The sequence below is a fragment of the Malaya genurostris genome, chromosome 1, assembly GCF_030247185.1.
Source record: "Malaya genurostris strain Urasoe2022 chromosome 1, Malgen_1.1, whole genome shotgun sequence".
Lineage (NCBI taxonomy): Eukaryota > Metazoa > Arthropoda > Insecta > Diptera > Culicidae > Malaya > Malaya genurostris.
The window spans coordinates 43333380-43346793 of record NC_080570.1 but is presented as its reverse complement, the minus strand read 5'-3'; the positions used below and the strand labels follow the sequence as shown (position 1 = coordinate 43346793).

General features: G+C 36.6%; 1 protein-coding gene across 2 annotated transcripts in view; it reads left to right on the top strand.

The window, feature by feature from the left end:
- Positions 1-3953, top strand: part of LOC131438197 (uncharacterized) — a 48296-nt gene extending 44343 nt beyond the window's left edge. For both annotated transcript variants that reach the window (XM_058608054.1, XM_058608062.1), the window contains exons 2-3: positions 2558-2918; positions 2979-3953. In XM_058608054.1, coding sequence (XP_058464037.1) covers positions 2558-2918; positions 2979-3708 — 1091 coding nt within the window. In that variant the 3' untranslated portion in view covers positions 3709-3953. The remainder of the gene's footprint in view (positions 1-2557; positions 2919-2978) is intronic.
- The last annotated feature ends 9461 nt before the right edge of the window (positions 3954-13414 follow it).

The following is a 13414-nucleotide window of genomic DNA, read 5'->3' as shown; positions in this document are numbered from 1 at the left end:
ACCTGTGCCAAGTTTGGTGATAATTTACTGAGTTGTTGTGGAACTTTTCTTATATATACAAACAATTTGGCTTCCAGCTCCTTCATTAGTGACAATTGCTATCTTTTTACGCGTATGAAATTTTACACTTCAATGAATAGAAATAATAAATTGTGCCAAGTTAGGCTTTGATGAGACCCTTCGTTTATCCACCCCCTCCCACTCCCCCTTAAAAAGGTTCTTAGGATGCAAATAAAATCTGTACTTAGCAAGAAGTATCGTTTTATGGAAAATTCTTTAAACTTCACATTGAACTTACTATTTTAGAGGCACTAATTATATCCACCCCCCACAAATACCCTTAAGAGCATATTTTAGTTTTTCAAAATGTATGTCTTCAAAAAGTATCGATTATCGACTCTTTAAATTAGATAAATCCCCCTTCCCATGTTATGGACGCTTGCTACACACTCTCTCCCCTGAAAATGTCCTAATCATCATCTTTGAAGAACAAGAAGTGTCTGTGCCAAGTTTGATAGCAATCCGTAATACATACTTGTCAAAATAAATAAAATTTCCATGGCCCCCCTCTAATCATAATACTTGTAACGCTTCTCTTTTTTATTAGATAACCCTTATGAAAATCTCGGAAGAGCAAGAAGGACAAGTAAGATAGCAATCCGTTGAGTAGTTCCGTAGTTATGTCTTTACAAACATTACACACTCGTTTTAGAGGCCCTTACTACATCCACTCCCCTTAAAACCATATCTAAGTTGCGCAAAAAGTATCTATGGTCTTCACAAAGTATCGATTCTTGCGTCAAATTAAATAAATTTTTTCATGACCCCTCATATTAAGGATACTTACTACACACTCTTCCTTCAAAAAATATCCTTATGACCATTTCTGAAGAGCAAGAAGTATCTGGGCCAAGTTTGATAGCAATCCGTTCAGTAGTTCCGGAGTTATGCCGTTACAAACATAACACCCCCATTTTCAAAGGCACTTGCTACATCCACCCCTCATATAATCATATCAATGGTATGCAAAATGTTTCTATGGTCTTCAAAAAGTATCGATACTCGTATAATTACAGTCTGTTACATAAGAGCGTGGTCACGATTACTCGCGATCGGTAAAGTGGAATAGTGTGATTGTTTATAACACAGTTTTTTTGTGTGCTCGCAACCGAAAGCTCCCAAAATGACCCAAGCTGCCGTCGTCGACATTTTTCACCCACCTACTCACAAACTGTTTCGACTTTTACATGTATTTATTTCTATAGAGAAAGATAAAGCTAATACATCCCGACGTAAAGGGAGTGCTAGAAGTTCAACTTAACAAAACAAGTAGCTCAGTGTGTGTCCAGTATAGAACGCAAACGTGTTGCGATAACATTCGCCTTGGTTAATAACGATATGACGACTACGAAAATGGTAAAAACAAAATCTTTGTGTATGTAGAAGACAATGCCGTAGAAATGATCTTACAAAAGCTTTCTCCACAACTCTCGGCTAGTTACACTCGAAGATACATGTCGCAGTATGGCGAAATTCATTACGCCTAAAGGAAAGTCTGGCGAAATCTAATAATCGGAATAGCGTACGTAGCAATTACAAGAGGCTATTCTTCCTTACGTGACGTCCCAAGTAGCAAATCGCCATCATTTCCGGTACGAATAGAATCCAGGCAGTTCTGATATGACTCTACCATTAGCACGAAGAAAACAATGCATGGATTGTATATCGTTTTTGACAATATTATAATTTTCATTTTCCACCATTTACAAAAAATAAGTAATAAGAATTTAGTGTGCATGGGTTGATTTTGAGCATTTGGTATAGTAATGTCATAGTTTGTTTTTCATTTCTACAAAAATATATTTTGATGAATAAAACTGTCTCGCATGAGGTTAGATGTTAGCAACAATTACTTAAATTTATTGTTACAAACTAGTCACAAGAAAGTTAGCGTAACAAAAATTGTTATTTGGGTTTTTACTGACGCAGCGAAAAAGTCATCTTCATCAAAAGGAAAAATAATTCAGTACACCAAATCAACCAAACACTGCCAAAATCAATCAAATACCAAAATCAACCACCAATGCCAACATTCCAAATAGTACTGAACAGATAAAACAAAACACACACACACGCACGAAAAAAAACAATATAAGACTACAACGATGCTTCAAACGAATTATTGGGATCGACCCCAATCAGGCCCGTTCCCAGGATTTCGTTTCGGGAGGGGCCCAAAGATAAAAAAAAAATGTTACTGAAGATTGCTTATGTACCTAATTTTCGGAGTGCCTTTTACGGGTGATTTTAACAGACACTTTAAACTTTTCCACATGAACTGTTATTGTATTACATTTCTTTACGTTAACTGTCTTGTTATTTCTGTAACAAATGTCTGAAATCTTCTAAATAATTATATATCTGTTTTTGATTTCGGGAGGGGCCAGGGCCCCTCGGCCCCCCCCCCCCTCTGGGTACGTGACTGACCCCAATCAACTTTATTCCCAGTTTTAACACAGTTCTAATAGAAATGCTTTTCGCTTGTGTTTTCTTACAGAAATGGGTTTCTTGATTGATCATCGTCGAAGAGTGCTTGATCTGCGGTGGCCAGTGTTGTTAGTAGCGTTCCTTCAAGCTGGGCTAGCTTTGGGCGAAGGAATAAAACTACCGGATCAAACGAACGAAGCGCTGGCAAAGACAAACGTCGCAAATCCAGCTCCGGTGGTAGAACCTGTCGATGGTGAAGGTCGCCGTCAGGGCAAACACCTGCTGGACTTTGTAGGCTTAGGAACGGGTCCTAACGTGGATCCCTATTTGGGACGTACCAACGCACAGTGTTTGAATGGGGAGCTTGCTGACTGTTTCAAATCACAAGCACTCAATACATTTGCGGAGTTTTTTGCCAAGGATAACTATCAGTAAGTACGGTCGTATTCAATCATTTGACATCGAATCAAACCTTTTTCTTTTATTTTTAGGTTAACAACCGCAGCTCGAATCGTCCGGCTACCGGAAACTCAAGTACGCTCGCTCCAGTATGAAGGTTTCGAATATTCCGAAGAGCCACGTCAGGTGGATTCGGAATGGGAGCAGCTGTTCAAGTTTACTCTTCGTCAGCTAGAGCGCTTTGTCAAATCAACTGCACTGGAGTTTGAAATTCCGGAGGATTTCACGGAAGGTGGCCGCTATTCGGCACGTTTCATCGATGAAATCTCGGATGAAATCGATGTCATCGAAGACAAGAAGGCCCCTCTATTCACCCGTCACCGACTGAAGAAAATTTTCATCCCACTGCTGATCATCCTGAAGATATTCAAGCTCAAACTACTGCTGTTCTTACCGGTTATCCTAGGTTTGGCCAGCTTCAAGAAGCTACTCGGATTCGCCGCTATCATTATCCCGGGTGTCATCGGGTATCTGAAACTTTTCCGCCCAAATCAGAGCTGCTGTAGTAATGATCTGTTTGCCAATAACTACCAGCCGCAATACTCCCCGCAGGGACTTGGTTCGGTGAGCTACAATCCCTTCAAACCCTACCAGAACCATTACTCGCGGCAACCGGAACCAAACTTTGCTGCCCCCTACGGTAACTATTACCGAGATGGATCGGACCTGAAGGGAGGCAGTGTGAAATTTGGTGATGAACAGGCCTACCAAGGATATTCCGAGTACCGTAGCAACGATAAGGATATTAAGGCGCAAAACTAATTTGCAGATGCAGATTGCCAGTAGATTTTAGACAAAATAACAACAAATTTTACAAGAAGCTGTAAAAAAATAGTCTAGTGAGGATGAATGAGTGAGAGTGCTGATCATGTTGCGATTGCTTTGAGATTCTTTTAAATATTACCCGATAGTGTGTTCGTTGCCTTGCAAATTACCAACCGAACCAGTGATAATGTAAATATTTATACTAGAAGAATAAGTAAAATTTCGCCCGAATTCATTACAAATTTCTTATTTAAATACAGTTTAATATCACTTCTTTTCGTAGAAGAATCGTAGGCCGAACGAAAAACCAGTATCACTCGAAACACTAAACTGGAATTGGCAGAACCGAAAACCACATTGCGCTGTATTCCTTTTGTGGAATTTGATCTTTCTGTTTCAACAGACTTTGCAGTCGATTCTTAGCGTACAGAATCATTGCGTGGCTCCTACTCCTACAGGCACTAAGAATCCTTCCAGGTCGGGGCTTGAACATATGACAACTGGCTTGTAAGATCAGCGTCCTAGGCATTGAACCGGTGTGTTAACTGAAATGTGGACGACCGAAATATTTTATTTTTTTCAAAAAAAAATTACAATAAATCATGCGTCTCCATTGAAGTTCTATTAGAAGGAAACTCATTGTGCATTAGTACTACTAGTACTAAACACCATGCGTTTTCTTTAATAGAACTATAATGAAGGTGCATTGTTATCCCGGTTGGCGGTTCAATAAATAGGATTCAATAAATAGGAAGCCAGTTGTCGTGTATGTTCAAGCCCCGACCTGGAAGGATTCTTAGTGTCTGTAGGATCCATAGTACTGGCCATGCAATGATTCTGTACGCTAAAAATCGGCTGCGAAGTCTGTTGAAACAGAAAGACCAAGTTCCACAAAAGGAATGTAATGCCAAGACTTTGCTTTTTATTGTTGACTGTTAATTTTATTATAAACTCTCAACTATTGTGATTTTTCACATATTTTTACTAAATATGAAACCGAAGCACTTCAGCGTGTCTAAAAATTATTTATTTATATATTTCATCAGTATCATCTACTGTTCTCAGTTTTATTTCTTTACCTCTTAACAAGACAAAAACAACGCGTATTAGTTTATTCTATTTCTTTTTTTTCGTCTTCGGCTCATCAGTGCTTAAAGTAGTTCAAAATAAACTGCCATCGCCGCCCAAGCAGTTCAATTTAAACCACAAATTTAATACGTGTGTTTTGTACGCACCAACAAACCTTAAATGTTTGCATTCTGCGGTAACCGGTATTCGGTCGTCGCTCGCTTATGCCCGAGATGTCAGAAATGATATTGCACATTGATGAAACATCTTTAGAGTGTTATAAAAGTAGTCTAAACTATGCGTTAGTTTACCAGTTTAAATTGTACTGCTGGGCGTGGATGGCAGTTTAGTTTGAACTTTTTTAAGCACTGATAAGTCGAAGTCGAAAAGTGAAGAAATAGAAATCATCGGATATGTGCTTTTTGTAAAAACCAAAACCCTTAATGTTCATTTATTTATTACTAGACAATCCAGAGTGGTGCCAAAATCTGAAGTATGAAATAATATGTTTCAAAGTCAGGAGCGTAGCCAGAAAAAAAAAACAATTCGTGAGGTGTGTTCATAATACAGGGGAGACCGGTGCTAAATCGGACACTCAGTTCGCATTCACATCTCATCCAAGTCAGTCGATAAAACAATACCGCTTACGTTTGGGACAGAAGAAACCAAGTACAGTATTGTGTAGTGAACAATAGAGCGATCTCGAAATGAGTGAACCAAACGAACAAAAGCTACCGCCGACACGAAAGAAAACAATTGTTGTTGACTTCAGGCCGTGCAAAATTCGACCTTCGATACGAGAACTTGAAGGTTTGCTTAAGGAGCAAATGCATCTTGACATTAAACGTGTGCATTTACTTCAATGCAATAAGACAAATAATGTTATTTACATCCAGTTTTATAAAGAGTTGCATGCAATTCAATTCGCTAAAGACAATAATAATGTGCACTATGTGGAGCATGAAAATATCAAGTACAACATTCCAGTATATATAGAAGATAGTGCTATAGAAGTGCGTGTGCATGATCTTCCCTCAAGCGTCATCGATTCTTATATTCGCGCAACTTGTGACCTGTTATTCTTTGGTCACAATGTTGTTGCTTTGGTCACTGAGTCCAGCTTGTATATATATGTCAAATTTTGTAATATTTTTGTTTATATCAATTGTCAGTAAATGTATGAGTAGAATTTAAACGTCAATCGCATTCCTACTCCGTTTTTACATGTTTGAGTCACGTTTAAGTTTTGCTCAATAGCCTAGGTTGGTGTCACAAGTAGGGTTTTGTTTAATTATTTATTCTATTTATTTATTTATTAGTTATTCATCCTATTTATTATTTATTTATTCTATTTATTATTTATTTATTTACATTTATTTATTGTTTATTTATATATTTTAAATCATTCATTTACACTATTTATTTATTTATATTATTCATTTATTTACATTCGTAAAATCATATATTTCTTTATACAAATTTGTTTAACAAATTATGATTATTTCGGTTAAAGGAAACAAGTGTAGTAGGTACAAATATAATCCAAGACACCAACCTGAAACACAAACGATAAATCATTGTAACCGTCATCTGTCCACACACTGTCTTCGTCGTCATCATCGTAGCATAAAATGCGGGGTGGCCTGCTTTGAAGGTGGCGGTGGGATTGGGATGGAAAATGGACAGCAAGCCGATAAAACCGCGGGAAAACCCTTTAGCGAGGGCTTGTATTATTCTGCCCCGGAAGAGTGAAGGTCGCAGCAGCGAGTCACACGCCAAAAGTGACAACGCGTTTCAGTTCGAAAAGTTCAAACTAAGTGAATCCAAAGGGATCAGTATTTCGTGCCGAAGGTGCCCCACGAACATTTGATACGGGAAAAGTGCGATAGACAAAGTTGACCGGTTGAATTTGTTTGCCTTCAACCCGACGTGTGTGGCTTTGTGGTGAAACGAAAAATAGTGTGCGCTGTATCACTCTCCGGAACATAGGCCTTCGCTACAAACAGGCCGAGTTGCTGATTTATTTGGAGTTGCTGTCCCATCGCCCCGAAGTCAGTGCCGTCCCGCTCGTCGTCGCCAAGAACCATCAAGTCGACCAACGATCATCACGGCCGCAACGAAGTGTTGAGAAGAAGTTATCGACGGATAAACTTGTGCAAGTAGTAAAAAGTTTAATATTCTATTGTTTTTTTTTTTTATTACAAAATATAGTGCCTAAGATTAAAATTGTGCGGTCTTTTTATATACAAGCTGTGTCGTCCATTTTGTTTTTTTTTTGTGTAACTTGTTTCCGCCGCAAACGATTCGCTCAGTGACCACAGGTGGGAAGAAAAGTCCGCCCTAAAAATAGTGAAGTGAAGGTTCTCCAGGAGACCAACAAGGTAAACGACCCTAAACTGGTGGTCCGGTGCTGAAGAGCAGCCACCTGTAGTGTGATAAAAAACTAAACGTAACAAACTATGTCCCAATACGGAGAGATTCTCTCGATCGAAAAAGAAAAGTTGAATAATTTTTTCTCCGGTATTCTAAATGGCGTACGTTTGTTACGCATGCGCTTGAGGAGGCCTATACCTTCTTATGTGACATTCGGTCAGGATATAAGATTCCCTTGCAAATTACTTGTTACCTATGACAATCAGATGGCCACATGTCAATATTGATAAAAAGCTGTTCACTACGGTAAGCCATGTGATAAACTGGACAAAGGAGACAATCACACCAAAGGACAACGGTGCTTCCTTCACACCAACCCCAAGCAACCCCAGTACACCTGTGACAGTCACCAACAACAGTGAAGCATCCCCTTCAACGAAACCATCCAACGTAGGGGATACATAGGGGATAGAACAAAATACACCAGCTGCAGTTAACAGCTTACCATCCAACCAACCAGCAACTGCAAACAATGTACAACAAGACGTATCTACAGCAACTAGCAACGAAATCAACAACAATACCACCGATGCGGCAATGAATGACGAGACGAATTGCGAACAAACTGCCCCTCAATCCTCGCAGGAGGAAAATGGAAGCTCCTCTCCCCCTAGAAAAAGGGTGACAACGAGATCCAATACAAAAAAAAAATTATCTAAAAACTCAGCTAAATCGGCCACGTAAAGCTTGTACGCAAATAGGCCTGAATAAAATATCTTTTAAATAAAAAAAAACTCGGACACTTTTTAGAAATTGAAAAAAAAATCCACTAAAAGTAGGTTTTATCCAAGTTATCTCTCCCGCGTCATCTGCAAGCGCGTTTACAAAGTCAATCCATGAATCGAAATAATAGTAATAATACTAATAATTTCTTGAGCGTCGGGAGGAGGGGGTATCCTGAATATTTGAAAAAAAAAATGTACACTTGGATTGAAATTGATCAGCAAGTAAACAACAGAATAAAATATATTTTAAAATTGTATTGCAGAACCACTACACTGTGTTTTTGGGTCTGAAGATTTCATTTACAAGAGCTCAAGTGTTTTCAACGAGATAGAAATGAGATAAGACTGCTTTCAGTTATTGTAACTAAACGTGATTCGACATCTAGTCCTGTAACGGCAGCTGTTTAAGTTTATCTTTTTTCATATCTTATTGTTCTTTCGATAAAAAGGTTTCTGCTGTACACACACAATACATAAAAAAAATTGATCGCTTTATTGTATTACTCTATTATGATTGCTGATTTAATTAAATTTTAGTAGTAGCTACAACCAATATCTACTTTGAGTTACTTTTAGATAACTGTAAAGTTGTCCTAACAACAGAAATACTTCTTTTAAGTTGCGTTTTTAATATTAATATTCCAATGATTTCTATGCCACATCATAAATCTTACATTAAAACTTTAAACTCTACGATAGCCTAATGAAATAATATAAAGCAAAGTAAAGAATCAGTATAGACCTGTGTAAAATCTTTCTCGAAATAATTCAAAATTCAAGAAAACCAGCTTTACGATCAACATTAAATTTATTCGGATGGAATGAATTCCCCTATGAATAAACTGTCATTTTGATAATAGTTGATTCTTGAATATGTGTCTGTAATGTCGGTTTTGAATGCAATCAGATTTACGACTTTGAGGCTTTTTCATAATGTAAAAACATCATGTGCTTTTATTTTTATATACGCAGTTTTTGCGAAAGTCTCCATAATTTACAAAAATTAATTTTTGTGATTTGTTTGGTTTGTCCTTGATTTTGTATTTCGTAGTTTATTTGATGACAATAAATGCTACGGTATAGAATACCAAAATAGCGGTAATGAAATTGTCTTTAACCTTAGAATTAATAAATCAAATAGCCTAAACATAAATTATGTCAAGAATGAACTCCAGAACTTACTCTGAGTGAAATTGTCATTAAATTAACAAGCACACACACACAAAACTAGATTTATGAAAGAATTGAACTGACAAAAATATTTTATAGAGAATGTTTGAAAGCAATATTTAGGGTGTTTTATTCAAGTGCAAGTTGTCCAGCTAAAAAAGTTTTATAAAAGCTTCTAAAGCTATTATATTGCTTGTTAAAAGAGGTACTAATTATAGTTGTCATAAAAGTAGTAGTGATTGCAGAATCACAGACAAAACTCTTTAAATTATAATCAAAATCATAAGGCATTCGAATTGTTACTTGGGATAGAGGCTGCGTATTTCAACAATATATAATGTGATTTATTCACTCGCTCCTTCATTCCCATACACCCTTTGATGGTAATGAAACCTATCCACGTCAAAGATTAAAGAAATTTCAAGCAGCGCTGGAGTACAAATGTACTTCTCAAGACCACTTTCGACTCATTGATTACAGTTAAGTTCAAAAGAGCTCACATTGGTTTTTGTGTTGCGAGAATTCAGGGACGTGTGATTTTTCGTATTATCGAGAATGCTCTATTTCATGCACAGACTTTTAATCTCCTCAAGAAAAAAAGGATATCTGTATACTTCAAACACAATTCTACAATTTCTTCAACTCCGTCCACACTTTGGCAGATATGCGTCGGCTGTTTTCAATCTCGAAATCACCGGCCTCACATACGACGGTAATTTCATTGGACATTGATCTTTTGAAGTACAATACAAATTTCAATCGAAGAACCCTTTTCCTGAATCATGATTTACTCTTTAACAAGATTTGCACGTAGCAGGAAAAAAACAGAACGGTTAGCTTCTTTTAAATTACATTGTAATGTCATAGATCTTTCGTTTGATTATTGCCAGGAAACGAAGGGCAAGTCCATCCAACAACGGACGATCAGTGCACAAAGACACGATTGAGTAAGCTGCAAAGAAAATCATTCAGTTTTACTGAAAATTGACTTCCTGAACGTCACCCTGCTATTGGGTTAAAAGTATTTAATACTAAGTAATTTCATGTTAGCGTGTAGCAAACTTCCATCTTACGAAAATTAGGTTTTAAATGAATTGTGGTTAAAATTTTGGAACTGCAAGACGAATAGAAGGTAAAAATTGTATGAAACCTCAAAATTTTTCCTTTCAATCTAAGCGTGTGAAAATCGATTAGGAATTTCATGATATGTAGAAGTGAGTTAGTTAGTGGTACTTCCAGAAACGGCATTCAGAGACCAGCATAACCAAAAATATTTCGAATGTTCATGAAATAATATGACGAATAGATTGAAATAGTTTTGACCACAACTTTGAAGTTTTTTTGGTATCGTCATCCTCTATGACGCACACTGGTCCAAAACTGGAAAAAAAACGGTCAAAAGTCTGTACTGACTTTCGCTGATTTTTAAGAGCTAATGTGTCTTCGAAGAATTTTTTCAAGATTATATTACGCTTCTTTTGAAAGTGGCACCTTAATTTTTGTTAAGGGGGTAGCATCAATTTCGAATAAAAAAAAGGTCTGACTATTTCCTACCGCTATGTTAAACTGTGATCAATTTCAAAAATCTGTGATCGATTTCAGAATCTGTGTAAATCTGCGACCATTTTCAGAAATCTGCGAAAATCTGTGCCATTTTTATTTAATTCTGTGCAAAGGGTTGAAAATCTGTGAAACACAGATTAATCTGTAAACCTGGCATCCCTGTTTCCCAGTGTGGTGAACCGGTGAGTTGCGGTTCTTTTAAAAAGAGCTGTGAGCTATCAGCTCATTTTAAAGATTCGATTCACTGGAATAGCTCAGGAACGAATTGCCCATCTCTACGATCACTGCAAAAGTGAGTTACAGAAAAGCAGACGCGTGACACCCTCCGTTTTTTAATCATGCATAGTTTCAGCACGGCCATAGCGAAAATGAGTCACACGAATAGTACTCAGGATATTTTTTGTATAAAATAAATTGGATTAGGAATATAATTTCCTAAAAGTATATTAAAAGTTTGCTGCATTAAGTTGCATATTTCGCTTCGGTACAAGGTTTCCTAGGTAAAATGATGTATAACTTTTTCAGAAAAGAATAAACCTATGCATTACCTTCTACAAAATTATGGGATTTTATATTTTCTACAATTATTCCAAACAAAATATGTAAAAAAAAAAATAACTTGAAACAAGTTATGATTAGAAAACTAGTTTTAAGGGGGTTGTCATATTTCAATAACTAAAACTAACTTTGGAATGCCCTAAAAAAATGAGTTCCACTTGGAATTTTCCTTATAGTATTGGGCATATCTTTTCCTATAAATCTTGTAGAAATCGGCTACATAAAGTTGCCTATTTCGCTTCGGTGTAAGGTTTTATCATAGGTAAAAAAAAGGTAAAATGTTGTATAACTTTGCCAGGAAAGAACAAACCTATGCACTACCTTCAACAAAAATATGGGATTTTTTATTTTCTTAAATTATTCCAAACAAAGTATGCATAAAAAATAACATCAAACAAGTTATGAATAAAAAATTGATTTTAAGGGGGTTGCCACAAAAACGCTTTGTATATCCAAAACGGTGCGACCTACACTTTTGGTATATTTGACAAAGGAAATTATTTTTAATAGTTCTAAAAGTTTGTCGAAGAAAAAAATTCTCTATCTCTTCAGAAAAAAAAAGTTATGGTTATATTTTTTATCAAAGTAGGCCATGAACAATTAGGGATAGAATCAAATTACGCGGTATATATTTGTAAATAATTTCTTAAAAGCAACTGTATCCATTAAAAGAACGGTTTGGCAGCTACTGATTTATGTCCATGTTTTTATTGATTCGAACCACTGTGTGACGGTTTGAATTTTAAAAACTCATCACTCTGTTATTTCGACATTGGTATTCGGAATTGGATAAAATTCAACAATTTTGTATGGGACCATAGGTTTATATTAATTTGAATTTTTGTTTATAAAAATTCGTTTTGGCCATCTTTTGGCTTCTCTATGTATTTTCGATACTTTTGGAAATCGGTGTAGCCTGAGTCAGGTGAATTCGCCCAACCATTGTTAACCATTCCATTAGATTCGAAATTTCTGAAAATCGTGTCAATTTTAGAGAAATCATAGTGCGTTGGCTACCCAATTTGTGGCTACCTTCCGGAATTGAAAACCGAATCAGGCAAAACTGAAATAAGGTCATTTGGGTCGTTGACTCTCAAAATCTGTGAACCCGATAATCCTGATAAATTTATGTGAAATTTTTACACTAATCACCCTGTATCTCCCGAACCATAAGTCGGATCTGTTAAAAAAAACAAGCAGTTTTTATGGGACTGTTTATTTGGATGTTTGATGAACGAAATCGGTTCAGCCATCTACGAACAAAATGAGTGCCATTATTTTAATTTCATTACATATATTATCCTGTAGTTCCGGAACCGGAACTCGGATCCAAATGAAATTCAGAAACCGTATATGGGAGCATAGGACTGTTCATATGAGTCTAAGTTTGAGGAAATCAGTTAAGCCATCTCCGAGAAAAATTAATGAAAGTCTTTTTCACACACAAAATTGCTTATCTCGCCGAACTTCCTGGAATGGTGTAAGAGTGTAAGAAGTTATGTGCTCGTTTTGTTGTATTCGACGTTTTGGTATCTCGACTATTCGGTACTTCGACTTTCTGTCGCAGTCGAACTTTTGATACATTCGACGTTTTATGACTTTCGATATTTTGTCATTCGACTTGTTGTCGTTAGACGTTTTAGTATATAACCCCAAACTACTATCTAATGGTAGAAACCAATCCCAAATCTACTAATAGTTTTTATATCAAAAGAAGATAATTAAGTTTTCCCATCGAAAGAAGTTAATTAACAATCATCTTACTGGAGACGATGTCACTGTCCTCCAGCAATCAAATATTCATGATCTCTGGAACAAAAACTTTCACCAGAAGATTCTTCGCTCAACTATTGATTATCTGTCGTCATCGGCTTACTATTCAATACTTTGGGAGATTTATCAATCAGTGTCTTCAACAGTATACATCCGACCGCACACTCAAGAGCGAGCACCGTAGAATCCAGAATCGAAACCGAAGAAAGTCTTATTCCTATTCTTAGTGATATCAGCCATCAATCGACATCACTTCATGCCAATCATCAATTTGGGTTATTTCTATCGGTTCGGTTTGTGAGCTCGTACCGATTCATCTCTAGAAAAAAAATTTCTCTTGCGGCATCATGGTGCTTATGCTTTTGTGAACGTGTTCCAGAAGGACTTTGTCTTTTCCTGGATTGTGACAAATA